This window comes from Rana temporaria, chromosome 7, assembly GCF_905171775.1.
Source record: "Rana temporaria chromosome 7, aRanTem1.1, whole genome shotgun sequence".
In the NCBI taxonomy this organism is placed as follows: domain Eukaryota; kingdom Metazoa; phylum Chordata; class Amphibia; order Anura; family Ranidae; genus Rana; species Rana temporaria.
This window is the reverse complement of record NC_053495.1, coordinates 48350164-48370348: the sequence shown is the minus strand read 5'-3', so window position 1 is coordinate 48370348 and position 20185 is coordinate 48350164. Positions and strand designations below refer to the sequence as shown.

The following is a 20185-nucleotide window of genomic DNA, read 5'->3' as shown; positions in this document are numbered from 1 at the left end:
AACTTTTACTTAACACACAGTAACATGAGATTAGCAAAAGCAGCCCCAAGAGGGGCGCCAGTGGAATCGAACTTCCCCTCGGGTGGGGCTGAGTTCCGCTGTCTAGATCAATGGATACAGCAGCGGGACTCAGGAGTGGCTTTCCGCTGGGGATACCTGATGTAAGGAGGAACTCCGCTGGGGACACCTGATGTAAGGAGGGACTCCGCTGGTGGCATCTGATGTAAGGAGGGACTCAGCAGAGGGCACCTGATGTAAGGAGGGACTTTGCTGGGGGCACCTGATGTAAGGATAGATTCGGCTGAGGGGAACCTGATGTAAGGAGGGACTTTGCTGGGGGCACCTGATGTAAGGAGGGGATTTGCTGGGGGCATCTGATGTAAGGAGGAACTCTGCTGGGGGCACCTGATGTAATGAGGGACTCTGCTGGGGGCATCTGATGTAAGGAGGGACTCTGCTGAGGGAACCTGATGTAAGGAGGGACTCTGCTGGGGGAACTGCTGGGGGCACCTGATGTAAGGAGGGACTCCACTGGGGGGCACTTGATGTAAGGAGGGACTCCGCTGGGGGCACCTGATGTAAGAAGGGACTCTGCTGTGGTCATCTAAAGTGAGGAGAGTGTCTGCTTGGGGCACCTGATGTAAGGAGGGACTCCGCTGGGGGCACCTGATGTAAGGAGGGACTCTGCTGTCATCTCCTGATGTGAGGAGAGTGTCTGCTTGGGGCACCTGATGTAAGGAGGGACTCTGCTGGGAACACCTGATGTAAGAAGGGACTCCGCTGGGAACACTTGATGTAAGGAGAGACTCTGCTGGGGGCACCTGATGTAAGGAGGGACTCTACTGGAAATGCCTAGTGTAAGGAGGGACTCTGTTGGGAATGCCTGGTGTAAGGAGGGACACTGCTGGGGACACCTGCTGGCATCTGGTGGCAGGCAATGTGGCAAGTGACACACTCAGGGCTCCCACTGTTTCCGCATTATGGTGCGTTGAACTATTTCATTTTATATTACAATGTAATCATCCTGACACCATATCAACCATGATGCACCAGATATTTGGAGTATCTTTATCTGCTGATTGTTAAACTTTCTGGAATACGCATATTGCTATTATGGTGTAGGATATGGGCCTGCTGTCCCTTCATCCCTGTTTCTTTCCTCCTTTCTCTCTCCTTCCCTCCCTATTTTTTTCGTTCTTTTTTTCTTTCTTTCTCTTTCCCTTACTTTCTCCCTCCATCCCTTGTTCATCTCAGACTCTAACCTCACCCCTATGAGCCAAGCCCCCTTTAAGCCACGCCCACTTTTCCCATTTAAACCACACCAATTTTTCACCATTTTCTTTCCTCGCTGCGTCCCGCCTTCAAACAAAGGCTGCGCCGCCTAATTATAGCAATACCCCACCTACAGACAAAGAAGTGTCCCTATACATTTTTTTAGCAATGTTGGCAACTATGTTACCTTGCTCTGTTCACCTTTTCAAATGAATAAGATGCAGTGACAGCTGCAGTCATAAAAGAATGAATAGCTTTTTTATTACACCCTATCACACATAGTTACGCCCTTTTAATATTGTTTTTGCCACGTCTATGTTTGTTGGACACAAGAGCTAGTCTGAATCAATTTCATAAATTTATTTGCGTACTCTATTAAATTTTACAAGTCTGAGGGAGCAGTTATGTTTACATTCAGTCACAGCTGGTTTTTCTATACCAGGGGTGCCCAACCTTTTGAAGAGCGAGGGCCAATTAAGCAACTTGGTGCCAGTAGAAGGCCACAATGATCGGAGTGGGTGAATGAAGGGTCACGGCTACTCTATAGGCCCTCCGATCCACCTATATGAAAGGGGGCGAATTCCCTTCTGTTTTTCGTATTGGAGGTAGGTGGGCATAAACAGACATCTTTCGCTCTATAGAGGTAAATTGAGGGTCCCATTTGGTCGGGCTGTTCCTGTGAAAAGGGCCCAAGACTGCTTTCACACTGATGTGCTGCGGTTAGTGCACCTGTGTGTATCCTACAGGTTAGCTGAACTTTGCCATAGACTCCACCTGTGGCAAAAGCCGGTGCTGTAAAGGAAGATTCGGCTTATGGGGCTCTTCTCCACAGCTGTTTTCTTCCTCTACCACCAGCCTCATTCACAACTCTGATGCTGTGGTATGGGAGGTCGGCAACCTACGATCTGGGCTTGCCAACCCACCATTCCAGAGCAGGAGGTCGCAGGCCAAATCAGAGGGCTCCACAGGCCACATGTGGCCCCTGGGCCGCTGGTTGGCCACCACTGCTCTATACCTTTATTGAGTGGGGAAGCAGAAAATACAGTAAATTGAATATGGTGAACTTTACTTCTTGAACAAACAGGGTGGACTCCTAATGAGGAGAGAAGAACACCTTACACCAGTTTATAGATAGCTGACCTTCTGATAAATGCCAGATTCTCAGTTTACAGTCAGACCTCCATCAGCGCAGTCCCCCAGATGCAGTGACATCTGCTGTAACTTCTAAACAAAGGCCGCAGGAAGGCTTCAACTATATGCTTGCTGTGCTAGGATGTGCATTAGATTATGTCATCAGTAAGAGCCTGATAGAGGAAGCAAGTAGTGAAAGCTACAAAACAACAAAAAAGAGGAACTAGTGCATTACCATAGCAAGGTCCATAAAGACATGGATGAGCGAGTTTGGGGTGGAGGGACTTGACTGAGTCCTGACCTTAACCCGATAGAACACCTTTGGGATGAATTAGAGCAGAGACTGCGAGCCAGGCCTTCTCGTCCACATCAGTGCCTGACCTTACAAATGCGCTTCTGGAAGAATGGTCAAACATTCCCATAGACACACTCCTAAACCTTGTGGACAGACTTTCCAGAAGAGTTGAAGCTGTTAAAGCTGCAAAGGGTGGGCCAACTCAATATTGAATCCTATGGACTAATTCCCCGTACACACGATCTGAAAATAGGACGAAAAATACCACTTTTGACGCGATCGTACGATAATCGGATCATTAGTACAGAGCTTTCGAGAGCTGGTCACGACAGTTCGTCCGATATTATTTTATCGGACATGCACAAAATTTTTTCTTGTACAATACCAGATTGGACGATTTTCTTTTAATCAGTATAGTTGTCGTCCGAAAGTACAATACAAATTCACTACAACACATGACATCACTTCCGAGCTTTTTATTCTGTCGTACGAGAATTTTCGTAACTTTAGTAAACTCTTCAGGTTCGATATAAGACTAGCATGCAACAAAAAAACGAACAATGTGTCATCCGATTTTCGGATCATGTGTACGGGGCATAAGACTGGGATGCCATTAAAGTTCATGTGCGTGTAAAGGCAGCGGTCCCAATACCTTTGGTTACAGAGTGTAGTTAGGCTGCGAGACTAAATGTAGTTTTTGGCTTCACTGTAGTGATTGGAGCAGTGATCTATTGGTTTTGTCCGTTTAGGTTTTCCTGAGCTGGGTGTTTGATTCCTCCTACCTGCCTATAAGAGAAGCTTCCAGAATATGGGCAGGTTGATTCAAATGGCCAGCATGAATATTTATCGGTTCCCATCCAATCCCTGAAAGAAGGTGGCCGGGGAGGTGATAAATGTCTGGGAGGTCTGAGAAGTGTGTTATTTCCTATGCAAGGAAGGTTTCAGTTCTCTTGGGGCTGCTGCCCCTGGAGGCAGCATTACTGAGTCAAGGATGAGGATTTAGTGCGAAGACTCTCCTATTGAGTGCTGATCTAATTTTGGAGTATCCTGTGACCCAGGGTTTACCCTGTCCTGTTTTACGTCCTTTGGCATTAAATTCTAAAAAGACATCCCCTAGACTGAGCCATTATTGTTGGTGTGCATGGGACAGTGCGTGTGGCTGGCAGCCTCTGTACTACTTATAGGGAACCTGTCTATTCTCAGTGACCCCTCTGGCGTATTTTAAGAAAAACCTGTCTCTAACCATTAGTAGTTAAATAAATAATTATACAGTTTAATCTCCTGCCCTCCGGAAAGGTTTACCCCCGTAATGACCAGGCCATTTTTTTGTGATACAGAAAATTGCCCGGTTGTGTCACACTGTAACAAAAAAAAAAAAAGTAGTGCAGTGCAAAATTAAACTAAAATTGTGAATATAAATAGTCCTTATACAGTTATAACAAAAAACTGTTAAATAAAAAATCCAGGAATGGCAGATGCACATAGATAAAAGCACAACAGACATCCCAGGTGAAACAGTAGACTGAACGTTGCAGCTGTGATCCAGATCTCTCCACCACAGACAATCTAGCCTCTCACCTACTTACAACAGGTCATTAAGCCTTAAAATCCACTCCTGGAATGATAGTCCTAATCAGCTGACCGTAGGGCTTCCACAGCATAAGATGTCAATGTAAGAAAGGAAAGGGACAATCTAGTGCTCTCTGAATGAAGCATTTAATATGATCCATAAAAAATAGTAAACAATTTACTCACGAACTTGGCACTCAGAAACGAGTGCAAGTTGAACAACATGTGATAATGTGTACAGCGGGAACGATGATCGCGGGTGACGTCAGACGTGGTTTCTCCCCCCATACGCGTTACGTGCTTAGTAGGCGGGGACTTCTTTAGCGCGGGTACAGAATCACATTGACGGCCCGCGATTAGCTTGTAATATACCATGACAACTGTCAATCAAGGATCACACTCCCAATCTGGGAAGAATTATACTACCCAAATTGTATGAATGGCAATTCACTACAAAGGGAGCCGTCACTAGAGAGAACGGATTGCAAGGCTGATAAAATTTACTATCAAAAGAGCCCAAACTAGTGATGTTTTTCAGATATTGGGAGCCAGATCCACACTCACTCCACAATGAATATAAAACATCACAGTGCAGGACAAAATTAAATAAAAAATTAAATAAGAAGAAACTTCTTATTAAGGCAATGCTCCAGCCAAAGCTAAAACCTATAATAAAATCACTAAAATTAGAAAATTTAATATAAATATATACACTGACGTCCCTCCACGACCATCTTCCAGGCTTATACAAAACATAAAATATACATAAACATAGAAAAAATGAATAAAAATTGTAAAATAATATAATTTCAAATATCCACAATGCTTCAATATTAAAATCATAAAAAATGCTTATCTATTAGAAATAAAACAATTGAGATCGAAATCTACATTTAAGCCAGCAGGTGTCAACACCTTGCCTCAAAAATCCAAAAGGATTCGCAACGACTCAGCTGGCGAATGTAATGGCCACCACGCCAATGTCTCTGTACTTTTTCTATTCCCCAAAATTTAAGATATTTGGGGTCACGTTCATGACAAGTCCTGAAATGACAAGAAACATTATGGGTCTTAACCCCCTATTTTAATATTGCTTATATGTTTACCAACTCTCACATACAATACTCTAGAAGTCCTACCGATATATTGTAATCCGCAGTCACACTCGAGCATACAAACCACACCCGTAGTTGCACAAGTGATCAAATCCTTGATCTGGTATGGTTTATGTGTGACTGGCAAACGAAACTCTTTAAGCCTTTTGACATTGTTTTTAGCCTGTTTACTGGTAGCACACCTGCCACATGCATAAAAACCAGAAAGGAAACTAAACAACTTGTTGACAGCAATCTTGGGTCAGTCAATGACCCCTGGTGCTAAACAATCCCGCAAAGACGGTGCCTTGCGATATATAAATTCAGGACGATTAGGCAAATGAGGACCCAAAATGCGATCGCGTTTTAAAATGGGCCAATGTTTGGCAACAATGGTTTAAATTTTTTTATACAGTATGCTATAATCCATAACCATCCTGAATTGATTAGAGGTAAATGGCTCAGTGGAATTGATCATTTTGTCAACAGTGATAGTGCTCCTATCCATAGTTCTCACTTGGTCTATTTCTTTGTTAATGACAGGAACAGTGTAACCTGTCTGCCTAAACCAGGTTGCTAGTACCTGTGATAAGAACTCATCCTCAGTCGTACAATTTCATCGCAAACGAACAAATTGTCCCCTTGTGATGTTGCATAGCCACAAACGATGGTGACAGCTATCCAAGGGGATGTAGGCATTGCGGTCTGTGGGTTTAAAATTATTTCTAGTACAAAAACGGTTATCTTTTTTAAAAGTCTCCAAATCTAAAAAGGTAATCTGCTGATTATCAATACACCAAGAAAGTTTTATATTCTTGGTATTATTATTCCTTCTGTCAATAAAGGACTGTAAACTAAGCATATCTCCTTCCCAAACCATCATCAAATCATCTATATACTTCTTGTAACAAGACAGCTGAGGTGGGCAAACTTGAAACACTATTTCCTCCTCCCAGTGGGCCATAAAAGTATTGGCCACACTGGGAGCAAACCGATCGCCCATTGCCACTCCGCGTGTCTGTAGAAAATATTGTTTATTAGACCAAAAATAGTTGTTAAGTAAGCAAAACTTGAGACCTTTTAAAATAAACTTAATGGCCCGGATTCAGAAAGACTTACACCAACGTATCTAATGATACGCCGCGTAAGTCCATGGATGCGCCGTCGTATCTATGCGTTTGATTCTGCAAAGGAGATACGCCTGAATTTCGGCTCCATCCGACCGACGTAAGTCTCCTACGCTGTCGTATCTTGGGCGCATATTTACGCTGGCCGCAAGGGGTCGCTTCCATTGATTTACGCGTCGAATATGCAAATGACCAAGATACGCCGATTCACGAACGTACTTGCGCCCGTCGCATGAGTATATGCCGTTTACGTAAGGCGTACGTCCGGCGTAAAGATAAACCACCAAATAGGAGGCGCAGCCAATGCAAATGTATGGACGACGAAACAGCCGTCGGATTTTACGTTGTTTACATAAGTCGTACGTGAATGGGGCTGGGCGTAGGTTACGTTCACGTCATTGCCATTGAGCCGTCGTATCTTAGGGCGTAAATTCGACGTGATTCTGAGTATGCGCGCGCATGCGCCGTTCGTTAGGCCCTTCATTTACATGGGGTCACGCTTCATTTCAATACATCACACCCACAACCTGCCTTCTTTGAATAAGGCGGGCTTACGCGGGCCCATTTACGCTACGCTGCCGTAACTTAGGGAGCAAGTGCTTTGTGAATACTGGCCTTGCCTCTCTAAGTTACGTCGGCATAGCGCATATGAGATGCGCTACGCCCGCACAAAGATACGCCGCTGTTCGTGAATCTGGGCCAATATGTTCTCTAGACAGGTCAGTCCCTGCTAGAGTCCACTCGACCGAAGCTAAGGCTACTTTGTGATCAATGATTGTGTATAGGGACCCTACGTCCGTAGTAATAAGTATACTAGTCGGAGTGCAGGGTAAAGTTTCTAAAATCTGAATAACTTGTTTAGTGTCTCTAAGATAAGCTTCAATTTTAGTAACAAGAGGTTGTAGAAAGAAGTCAAGATATTGGCCTAGTCTGGATGTTACGGAATCAATCCCGTTAACAATCGGCCGGCCGGGGGGGATTTTCGGAATTTTTATGCAATTTGGTAACAAATAAATAATAGGAGTTCTACAGTATAACGGATCAAGGTAGGATGCCTCCTTTGGGTTCAAAACCCCTCTACTTTTTCCTCCCTCAATAATGGTGTTTCTTTGAATTTAAACATAGTATGACCATTCAAAAGTCGATAAGTATCGTGATCACTCAGTAATCTTTCCATTTCCTCATAATGGGCCAGATTCACAAAAGAGATACGACGGCGTATCTCCTGATACGCCGTCGTATCTCCTGATACGCCGTCGTATCTCTGTGTTAGGGCCGTCCTAACTATGCGACTGATTCATAGAATCAGTTACGCATAGCTAGCCCTAAGATCCGACAGGTGTAATTGAATTACACTGTCGGATCTTAAGGATGCAATTCTAGGCCGGCCGCTAGGTGGCGAGGCCATTGCGGTCGGCGTAGAATATGCAAATGAATAGTTACGGCGATTCACGAACGTCCGTGCTGCCCGTCGATCTAACTTTACGTAGTTTCCGTCGAGTTACGCCGCAAAAAATTAGGGCTGAGCCCTAGTTGTCCTAAGCCATGTTAAGTATGGCTGTCGTTCCCACGTCGAAATTTAAAAAACAACGTCGTTTGCGTAATTCGTCCGTGAATGGCGCTGGACGCCATTTACGTTAACGTCAAAACAAATGACGTCCATGCGACGTCATTTAGCGCAATGCACGTCGGGTAATTTACCCGACGGAGCATGCGCAGTACGTTCGGCGCGGGAACACGCCTAATTTAAATGGTGCCCGCCCCATTTGAATTGGGCGGGCTTGCGCCGAGCGCATTTACGATACACCGCCGCAAGTTTACAGGTAAGAGTTCTGAGAATCAGGCACTTACGCTGTAAACCTGCGGCGGTGTAACGTAAATCACATACGTTACGCTGCCCAGGAGCAACGTAATTCTATGTGAATCTGGCCCAATATGTCTTACTAAGCACCACCAAACCACCCCCCTTATCTGCTGGTCTGATCACTATATCATTACATTTCTCCAATGATTCAATTCCTCTCTTAATATGCTTGTTATCAATTTATCAATTCCACTGAGCCATTTACCTCTAATCAATTCAGGTTGGTTATGGATTATAGCATGCAGTATAAAAAATGTTAAACCATTGTGGCCAAACATTGGCTCATTTTAAAACACAATCACATTTTGGACCTTGTTGGACACCAGGCCCTAGGACTCCCGCTGCTGTACCCAGCAACAAGTTGCATTATTGGTGAGACTGCATCAGATCTCACTCTTGTATTCACATTAGGCTCCATTTACACCTAGGCGTTTTTACGCCTGTAGCGCGACGCGCACAAACGCCAGAGGGACGAAAAGTAATGAAAGGCAATGGGGATGGTTCACATCTGAACGCCTAAACGCCTGTAGCTCAAAAAAGTTCCGGACCCTTTTTTGTCGCTCCTAGCGCGCGATATGTGCGTATTTGAGCGTTTTTTTTTTACATTAAAGTCAATGTAAAACGCCTGATACGCGCGTATTGCGCGTAAACACGTGCTTGTACAAGCGTTTTGACGCCTGTGTTGCTGAAATCCAATACAGGAAATGGAAAAAAAGTACATAATATCATACAGGAAGTCCACAAATCACCATTTTTATTTGTAAAAATACATTGGAGTCCAGCAGCATAGCAGCATGGAGGCTGAATTGGATGAAATCCTTTCTGGCGTGGATGCTGAAAAATTCATCAGCATGGTAAAGCAGCACCCTGTCCTTTATGACATTAAATGACATTTATGACATTATGTCCCTGGTATATCATATAGGTAGCAGTGGCTGCTGTCAGCATTAAAGCCATCTCATCATCACTCATTGTTTACTTCAGTCAGAGGCTCAGGAGTCGGAAGCACAAGGATGACCCGGAAGAGGTATATTCACCCAGGAAGAGGAATAAAAAATTCCTAGGAGAGCAACAAGTGATGTCAGGGATGATCATTTTTCTTATTGGCTAATATGGAAAAAGACAAAGTACAAAAACGTCGAACGCCATGTTTTAAAACAGCCCGCTGGAATCCTGTCCCCTCGGACATGTTCGGTCTTCTGTACAGACCTACCGTACATGTCCGAGCGCCCGCCATCCCTCGCATGCGTCGAATGACTTCGACGCATGCGTGGAAGCATTTAACTGGCAGGCCCGCCACGTCGCCGCGTCATCGTCGCGGCGACGGTGCGGACACGCCCCGCGTATTGTTTACACGCGGATTTCTGTATGATGGTGGGTACAGCCACCATACAGAAATCCCCGGGCATACATGTACGGTGAAAACGGTCCAGCGGACCGGTTTCATCGTACATCGTACATGTATGCTCGTCTGTACGCGGCATTACTTTCTACTATAAAACACAGCCAATAAAAAAAATGGAAAAAATCGAATTTCTTCATCAATTTAGGCCAATATGTATTCCGCTACATGCGATCAGTGGCTTATAGTGGAACTGCGGACAAATCGGACATTAAGTGGCACTTTTTGGGAGCCCGTGACACTAATACAGTTATCATTGCTAAAAATCTGCATTGCCACTGTACTAATGACACTGGCAAGGAAGGAGTTAACATCAGTGGCGATCAAAGGGTTAAATGTGTTCCTAGGGAGTGCTTGCTAACTGTATGTGGGGGTGCTTGTACTCCCGCTCTGTCCAATTACAGCAATAGTGGGTCAGCGTCAGCACACGTGTGTGCGTCACAGACGCGGAAATGCAGGATCATGTGCAGGTACATGATCCTGCTCAGAGGAGCCGCTATGCCACCATATTTTTACAGTATGCAAACGATTAAAGACATGTTTTTTCACAGTGAACATACTGAATTAATATTTTACCAGTAACATATTAACATTTTCTAGATCTGGGGCAACAATACCCAAAAATGTTTGCAAAATACCCAAAAATGTTTGCAGAAGACCCTCTGCCAAACCCTAACCTTGGGCATGATTGAATTCAGAACAGAGAACAAGAACACAGCAACCTTTTTAAAAAAAAAATAGTATTTACTTATAAGAATAAGCATATTGCACTCACATTGTTTAAGAAGGACAATGAATACAATATGTTTCTTTTAAAAAACATAATGCATGAAGGTTACTGTGCCCTTGTCTTCTGTTATTCTTCTGGATTTAGTTCATGGGCCATCCCAGTCCTGTTTAAAAAGGTGCTGCAAGAGTTAGGCATTTAAAGATTTACCTGTCTAAAGTCTAATAGGTAGATTCAGGTACAATGGTTTAAACTTGTGGCGGCGTAGCTTAGCGTGTTTAGGCTACGCCGCCGTAAGTTAGCTAGGCAAGTACATGATTCACAATGTACTTGCCTGCTAAGTTACGGCAGCGTAGCCTAAAGCGGGCGGGCGTAAGGGCGCCTAATTCAAATGTGTGTAAGGGGGCGTGTTTTATGTTAATGGGGCTTGACCTTACGTTTTTGACGTTTACTTTTAACAGCGCATGCGCCGGGCGCCTACATTTCCCAGTGTGCATTGTGGCTAAGTATGCCGCACGGGCCTATTGATTTAGACGTGGACGTAAACAACGTAAATCCAGATTCACAGACCACTTACGCAAACAACGTAAAAAATTTGAATTTCGACGCGGGAACGGCGGCCATACTTAACATTACTATTCCAACTAGGGCCTAGCTCTAACTTTACGCGGCCTATCTCTTACGTAAACGGCATAAAAGTACTGCGTCGGCCGGGCGTATGTTCGTGAATCGGCATATCTACTAATTTGCATATTCTACGCCGACCACAATGGAAGCGCCACCTAGCGGCCATCCGAAATATTGCAACCTAAGATAGGACGGCGCAAGCCGTCGTATCTTAGATATGTTTAAGCGTATCTCTGATTGAGAATACACTTACAGTAGGTGAACGCGATATTGTGTCAATCTCGCTCCCTTTCTCGGCGAGATTGACCACCTACGAGCCCCATCGCGGGAGCCAGCGCCAAGCTGGCTTGCCGCGATGGAGACAGAGCCGTCATAGAAGCGACGGGAGATCCGATTTGGATTCCCGCCAATTCTACACGTGTGCGGCGTTTGTTATGAATCCTGAGGGGGAAGTCCCCGCCGAAGTTCCCCCCTCAGGAGCATACCGGGCCCTTAGGTCTGTTATGGGTTGTAAGGAGAGCCCCCCTAGGCCGAAAAAAACGGCGTAGGGGGTCCCCCTACAATCCATACCAGACCCGTATCCAAAGCACGCTACCTGGCCGGCCAGGAAGGGAGTGGGGACGAGCGAGCGCCCCCCCCCCCCTCCTGAGCCGTACCAGGCTGCATGCCCTCAACATGGGGGGGTTGGGTGCTCTGGGGCAGGGGGGCGCACTGCGGCCCCCCCACCTCAGAGCACCCTGTCCCCATGTTGATGAGGACAGGGCCCCTTCCCGACAACCCTGGCCGTTGGTTGTCGGGGTATGCGGGCGGGAGGCTTATCGGAATCTGGGAGCCCCCTTTAATAAGGGGGCCCCCAGATACCGGCCCCCCACCCTAAGTGAATGGATATGGGGTACATCGTACCCCTAACCATTCACCTGTAGGAAAAATGTCAAAGTTAATAAACACACCACACAAGGGTTTTTAAAATAATTTATTTTTCTGCTCCGGAGGCTCCCCCTGTCTTCTTTATTAGCTCTGTTTACCAGGGGGGGCTTCTTCTTTGACGTCTTCGGGTGGGTGGGGGCCGCCGTCTGGTTCTCTTCCACCGCCGGGGGGGTCGCTTTTAAAAAAGCCCCCACCCCCGGCGGGTTTCCTCCGGCGTCTTCGGCGGGGGGGCTTCTTCTTCCGCTATCCCGACGGGTCTTCTCCGCTATCCGGGGGGTCTTTTCAACTCTCCGGGGGTCTCCTTCTATGTTCGCCGCTCTCCGCTGTTGACTCGGCGCACCCCGGTTCTTCCTCTCGCTGTCCGGTGCCTTCTTCCGTGCTGTACGTCTTCTTCTCCTTCCGTGCTGTGAGTCCTTCTTCCGTGCTGTGACGTCATGTTCTTCACTTCTCTCCTTCTCCCGATGTTGACACGTCGCCTTTCCTCGCTGCAATGACAAGTGCGTGGCTTGCATCGGATTTATATAGACCTCACAATCCCATCATGCTCTGGTACCTGTGGGTAGGTATCACATGGGTAGGTACCAGAGCATGATGGGATTGTGAGGTCTATATAAATCCGATGCAAGCCACGCACTTGTCATTGCAGCGAGGAAAGGCGACGTGTCAACATCGGGAGAAGGAGAGAAGTGAAGAACATGACGTCACAGCACGGAAGAAGAACTCACAGCACGGAAGGAGAAGAAGACATACAGCACGGAAGAAGGCACCGGACAGCGAGAGGAAGAACCGGGGTGCGCCGAGTCAACAGCGGAGAGCGGCAAACATAGAAGGAGACCCCCAGAGAGTTGAGAAGACCCCCCGGATAGCGGAGAAGACCCGTCGGGATAGCGGAAGAAGAAGCCCCCCCGCCGAAGACGCCGGAGGAAACCCGCCGGGGGGTGGGGGCTTTTTTAAAAGCGACCCCCCCCGGCGGTGGAAGGGAACCAGACGGCGGCCCCCACCCACCCGAAGACGTCAAAGAAGAAGCCCCCCTGGTAAACAGAGCTAATAAAGAAGACAGGGGGAGCCTCCGGAGCAGAAAAATAAATTATTTTAAAAACCCTTGTGTGGTGTGTTTATTAACTTTGACATTTTTCCTACAGGTGAATGGTTAGGGGTTACGATGTACCCCATATCCATTCACTTAGGGTGGGGGGCCGGTATCTGGGGGCCCCCTTATTAAAGGGGGCTCCCAGATTCCGATAAGCCTCCCGCCCGCATACCCCGACAACCAACGGCCAGGGTTGTCGGTAAGGGGCCCTGTCCTCATCAACATGGGGACAGGGTGCTCTGAGGTGGGGGGGCCGCAGTGCGCCCCCCTGCCCCAGAGCACCCAACCCCCCCATGTTGAGGGCATGCAGCCTGGTACGGCTCAGGAGGGGGGGGGGGGCGCTCGCTCGTCCCCACTCCCTTCCTGGCCGGGCGGGTAGCGTGCTTTGGATACGGGTCTGGTATGGATTGTAGGGGGACCCCCTACGCCGTTTTTTTCGGCGTAGGGGGGCTCTCCTTACAACCCATAACAGACCTAAGGGCCCGGTATGCTCCTGAGGGGGGAACCCATGCCGGATTTTTATTTAAAATCCGGCGGGGACTTCCCCCTCAGGATTCATAACAAACGCCGCACACGTGTAGAATTGGCGGGAATCCAAGTCGGATCTCCCGTCGCTTCTATGACGCGCTTGCTGGGATGTGCTGTCACTATTCCAGTGAGTGTGAGATGTCGGCGAGATCTCGGCACCATGTCGCCGAGAATCAGCGCGATGCTGTCGAGCTAAAAACACAATATCACAAACACCTACTGTAAACATAAGTCGGCGTAGATTCAGAGTTAGGTCGGCTTATCTCTTTGTGAATCTACCTATATACCATTACTTTGGGAATCTAGAAGTGCAAGTGTAATGCCGCTTACACACGATAGGAATTTCCGACAACAAATGGGAGCTTGTTGTCGGAAATTCCGACCGTGTGTAGGCTCCATCGGACATTTGCTGTCAGAATTTCTGACAACCAAAATTTTTGTTGTCAGAAATTCTGATTGTGTGTACACAATGCCGACGCACAAAGTTCCACGCATGCTCAGAATCGAGCAGAATCGAGCAGAAGAGCCGCACTGGCTATTGAACTTCATTTTGCTTGGCTCGGCGTACGTGTTGTACGTCACCACGTTCTTGACGTTCAGAATTTCCGTCAACATTTGTGTGACTGTGTGCATGCAAGACAAGTTTGAGCCCACATCCGTCGGAAAAAACATTATTGTTTTTGGATCAAGAAACTTCACTCTTTTTGGGAACTTTCAAGAATGTCCCTTCTCACACCAGAGAGACCAATGATTAACTTACCCTTTGGCTTCTAAAGGGAACTATCATTTGTGACTAGTTGCCTGACCTGCCAATTTCTAATCTGCATGCTTCTTCCTAGTCAGTGCTAGAAAGTATTAAAACCATTGGAACAGCATGAGAGCCATGTCACTAGGTCTTTTTCTTCACCATTATGTATTTAAATTATTTTCATCTTTTTCCCTTACAATGACTTTGTATATAGGGCCAGATTCACAGAGGAGATACGACGGCGTATCTCCTGATACACCGTCGTATCTCCTGTCGTATCTATGCAGCTGATTCATAGAATCAGTTCCGCATAGATAGCCCTAAGATCCGACAGGTGTAATTGACTTACACCGTCGGATCTTAGGATGCAATACCCCGCCGCTGGGGGGAGTTTGCGTCGTATTCCAGCGTCGGGTATGCAAATTAGCAGTTACGGCGATCCACAAAGGTTTTTCCCGTCGTTACGTCGGCGCAAGTCTTTTTTTCCCGTCGCAAAGTTAGGTGTGCTTTAACATGGTGTAAAATTACTCCACCATGTTAAAATATGCCCGTCGTTCCTGCGTCGCTTTTGAATTTTTTTTTTCCGGCGTAAGTACGTTACGCACGTCGCGATTCACAAACACGTCGGGCCGCCGTAAGTTCGCGCAAAGCACGTCGGGAAAATTCCGAACGGAGCATGCGCAGAACGTCCGGCGTGCCCAATTTAAATGGTACCCGCCCCATTTGAATTGGGTGGGCTTGCGCCGGACGACTTTACGCTACACCGCCGCAAGTTTCCAGGTAAGTGCTTTGAGGATTAGGCACTTACACTGAAAACTTGCGGCGGTGTAACGTAAACGGGTTACGTTACACGGCCGCAAATTTTCGTGAATCTGGCCTATAGTGTTTATTCCTCTGTGAAAAAAACATATCTACTGTAACAGCAAAAGGTACTCTGATACAAAAAGCAAATAAAATTGTATAATTGGGGTCCTATGGTCTGTTATAAGCAAATGTTCATTTCATCTCTATCTGCCTAATTAAAATGTCTTTTGTATTTCAGCTTGCAATGCCAACATTTCCTGTTGTGGTGAAGATCGGACATGCCCATTCCGGAATGGGAAAGGTACATTGTAGTCATCATTTGTATTCTTCTGCTACTGAAAAATAAGGATATGAAATGCCATCAGGAGTGTCCATAGCTTGTGTTGTTTATTGAGATGTTATTAATATTTTATCCAATATATATTTTAGGCTGCGTATACATAACATGAGTCTGTCATGCTTCCAAAGTTAGGGCCAGATCCCCAAAAAGGATACGCCGGCGTAACTGCTGTTACGCCGTCGTATCCCTGGGCCATATTCTCAAATAATTTACGCCGGCGTATCAGCAGATACGCCAACGTAAGTCCGATCCTATGTTTAAGTGTATTCTCAAACTGAGATACACTTAAACATGCCTAAGATACGACGGCCTGCGCCGTTGTATCTTAGGCTGCAATATTTACGCTGACCGCTAGGTGGCGGTCAGCGTAGAATATGCAAATGACTAGTCACGCCGATTCTCTAACGTACGCTTGCCTGCCGTAGTGTTTTAACGTCGTTTCCGTAAGCGATACGCGGCGTAAAGATAAAGATGCCCCCTAGGTGGCTTACTCAATGTTAAGTATGGCCATCGATCCCGCGTCGAAATTTGAAAATTTAACGTCGTTTGCGTAAGTCGTCCGTGAATGGCACTGGACGCCATTTACGTTACAGTCAAAACAAATGACGTCCGTGAGACGTCATTTAGCGCAATGCACGTCGGGTAATTTACCCGACGGAGCATGGGCATTACGATCGGCGCGGGAGCGCGCCTAATTTAAATGATCCACGCCCCCTACCAGGATCATTTGAATTAGGAGGGCTTGCGCGGGTGGACTTTACGCGACGCCGCCGCAAGTTTACAGGTAAGTGGTTTGGGAATCAGGCACTTGCCACTTAAACTTGCGGCGGCGTAACGTAAAGGACATACGTTCCGCCGCCTCAGATCTTTAAGAATATGCCCCCCTGTTTCTAACTATGGAACTGATCCACAGAATCAGTTTTTCATAGTTAGGCAGAAGATCCGGCATGTGTAAGGGACTTACACTGCCGGATCTTAGGATGCAGTACCGCATCCGCCGCTGGGGGCATTTCGTGTTGAAATGCCGCCTCGGGTATGCAAATTAGCACTTACGGAGATCCACAAAGCTTTTCAGCTTCGTTTTTTCTCAGTAAGTTTTAGTTTGCAAACGCAAAATTAGGGCTGCTTTTACAAAGTGTAAACTGTTTACACCTTGTAAAAACAGACCCTTCTGTCCAGCGACGCGATTTTTTTTTTTGTTTTGAATTTTTTTTTTTGCGCCGTATCTTTTTTTTTTCCCGACGCAAATTTATTGATCCGTCGCAATCCACAAAGCTCGGCGTAACGTAATTTCACGCTATGCACGTCGGGAAAATTAAGTCACGAGCATGCGTAGTACGGCCGGCGCAGGAGCGCGCCTAATTTAAATGGGAATCGCCCCCATGAAAATAGGAACGCCTTGCGCCGGCGGAATTTAAGTTACACAGCCAAAAATTTCTAGGTAAGTGCTTTGTGGATCGGGCACTTAGGTAGACATTTTAAGGCAGTGTAACTTAAATGGGAAAAATTAAGTTACGCCGGATCTTTGTGGATTACCCCCTTAATGTAAGGTGACCAGATTTTTTAAATGAAATCCGGGGACATATTTTTTCTTTACTAGTAATGGCAACAATCAGCGACTCTCTGCCCATCACCACCCGCCTCACAGCCTCTCAACTCTTACTCTTTGGGCCCCGGCTACTACTGGATGGGGAGCGGAGGAAGATCACTCCACCAGGGAAGGCAAGGAGATAGGCAGGCAGGTGGCTGGCCAGGATTTGAGCCAAGGCAGAAGAACATGCGAGCGAAGCTGAAGAAATATTCCCTCCGCTCCGACCAGCACATGATTATCAGAAAGGGGCACAGATAATGGGAAAAATACACCCCCATATGCTAGTAGGCACGGCGGAGCGGGGGTGTGTAATTCTAATTTTTTTATTTTAATTCTGCACTGACTGTCTTTGAAATTGCCCTGCCCCCTATTAAATCCAATCTGGGGACAAAACCAGGGACAGACTTGGTCCGGGGACAGTGTCCTCAATCAGTGGACTGTCCCCTGAAACTGGGGATGTCTGGTCACCCTACCTTAATGCCTAGCATTGGGATCAGTGGATGCCAAAAAAAATTGCATGAATGGGGACTATAGTGCCTACAGATGCTCTTATCTGCATTATCTGCAATGCCAGACAAGCACTCAATAAAGCATTTGTACTGCATTAAAATGCACAGACAGTAAGGCTGGATTCAAACCTATGCAATTTTAGTGCTTTTTGCATTTTTCAGATTTGCCCTACAGAGCGTGTTCTGTAGGAAACCATGTTAAATGAACTCTGCAAGGGGGCGTGTCCAAGATGGCGAAGTGAGCAGAAGCTAACCTCTGTGCTCCGCCGGCATCTGTACCTGAATCCGAGGCCATCTGCACCGGGATACTAAAATTCTGCCTGCCGGCCATACCCCACGTTAGTGCAGACCCGGGGAGGCGATCGGAGGATCCTTCCTTTTCGGATCTGCAGTGGGGGACCTGCACTGTCTTCTCCCTGGCCGGGCCCGGCCTGGCCTTCCCTCGAGACGCGCGGCTCCTGCCTGCTCCGGACGTCCATCCTGCTCGGGTGAGGAGACCCTGCGGCACTCTACCACTGACCCGGGACCCAGGGACCCCACCGGTGCACTCACCTCCGGCTCTGACCCTTTCTCGCGGACTCCGCGCTAGGCCGCACCGGAGCCGCGGCCTCAATTTTCAGCACCCGGACCAGCCGTAGCCACGATCCCGCCCAGCGCACTCCACGCTCGTCACCACAGACCCGGCACCCGAGGACCGCCGCAGCCGCACGTAACGCCCGTTCCGGCCCTTCCTCGCGGGACCCGCACTAGGCCGCAACGAAGCCGCGGCCTAAATTTCCACTCGCGGCAGCCGCGATCCCGCTCGGCGGGCGGGGAACATCCGACACCATTGGCCGGCGATCCGCTCCGGGGGACCGCCGGGGAGGCACTTCCTGCCCGCTCCTGCTCCACCACAGGGGCCTTGGACTTGGCCTGCACGAGGCCGCGGCCTGAACTTTATTCTGCGGCCCCCCTGGAGGCCACCACACTGCTCACCACACAGGCGGGTGGATTGCTTGCTGGGGAGCCCCCCCGGAGGGACTGACAGCTGCTTCTGCCCCCCCCCCGGATCGGGTCCCCCCCCCTTTTTGCTGGGCGCTGCGGCCTTGCTGTCCCCACGCCTGAGGGGTACTACTGCCGTGCGTGCGGCCCGCCGAACCTTGTCTTGCTTCCTCCACGGCTGACTGGCACCTGGGCGTCTCGGGGTTAGGGAGCCGGAGGCTTTAACTGTGGACGCAGAGACACTTGAATAAGGCGAGGCCTGTCAGGATCAAAGGGCGGCAAGGGGAAGACATACAAATTCCCTCCTCTCCCAGAGCCCCCCCTGCTGACGCCAGACCCTCTGGCTACCCTCCGGGCCACTCGCAGCCAGCACAGGGCGTCACAAACGGGCGCAATGGAGGCGGAAGGAGAGAGGCCCCCGTGGCTGGCGGAAGTTATGGCGGCTATAGCCATGTGTCAATCCACACTCACGGCTAAAATAGAGGCAGTACAAATGGATGTTGGCCTTATCAGACAGGACATGGACAAACTCAGGTCCAGGGTGACAGAGACTGAACAGAGAGTCAGCAACGCGGAGGATATAGTCGCGGAACACGGTGCAGCACTGCGCTCGCTTCAAACGAAGGTCAAAGCCCTGGAGTATAGAGCTGAGGATGCAGAGAACAGAAATAGGCGCAACAACCTGCGCATAGTCGGCCTGGCGGAGGGCGCAGAGGGCAACAACCCGACGTGCTTTGTAGAGGACATGCTACGCAACCTTTTGCCTGATGCACGCCTGTCCCCTCACTATGCGGTGGAACGGGCACACAGGATCCCACCCAGGCCTGGCCCTCCGGGAGCTCCTCCCCGCACATTTATCCTCAAGCTTCTCAACTTTCGGGACAGAGATGAGGTCCTCCGTGCATCTAGAGCGGTGGGGGATTTGAGGTTCCAGAACAACAAATTGATGATCTTCCCTGACTACTCGATAGAAACGCAGAAATTGAGGAAATCGTTTGACCATGTGAAGGCGGCGCTGAGGGCTCGCAACATCCGCTACAGCGTTCTCTTCCCGGCCCGCCTGAGAGTCCAGGATGGTGAGACAACCCGCTTCTTCAATTCCCCGAGAGACGCCTCTGCCTGGCTGGAATCCCTGCCACGAGATCATCATCTAAGAGCCTGACCCGTAAGTACTCACGGAAGATCCTTATCATGCTCTGGGCCCCGTCCTTAGACTCGCTCTTGCGAGCGCTACACTATACCTCTGTTATGGTTCACACCCACAGCGTCTGTTGCAACAGTTCTGCCCGTTGATGCTGGGGCTGCCTTTACGGGGTGCCCAGGGACTCCCCACGTGGGGAATACTAAGATGGTGCCCCTGGTTGGAAGAACCAGGAGACTTCTACAGCTGCGACCTCCTGTCACCCAAAGATTTGACAGACGGGCCTGCAATCCTTACGAGTAGATGGTTTACTTATTCCCCTTTCTTACTGGAGGGACCCTTCGTTTACATATGCCTTTTTGAATTTTATTTTTCTTTTTTGTTCCCGATAGTCTGAGATATATCCCGGCGGATGCTA

General features: G+C 48.2%; 1 protein-coding gene across 1 annotated transcript in view; it reads left to right on the top strand.

Annotated features, from left to right (window-relative positions):
- Nucleotides 1-20185, top strand: part of SYN2 (synapsin II) — a 393026-nt gene that overhangs the window by 316808 nt on the left and 56033 nt on the right. Inside the window, exon 6 of the mRNA XM_040359324.1 lies at nt 15444-15506. Within this exon, the coding sequence (XP_040215258.1) occupies nt 15444-15506 (63 nt within the window). The remainder of the gene's footprint in view (nt 1-15443; nt 15507-20185) is intronic.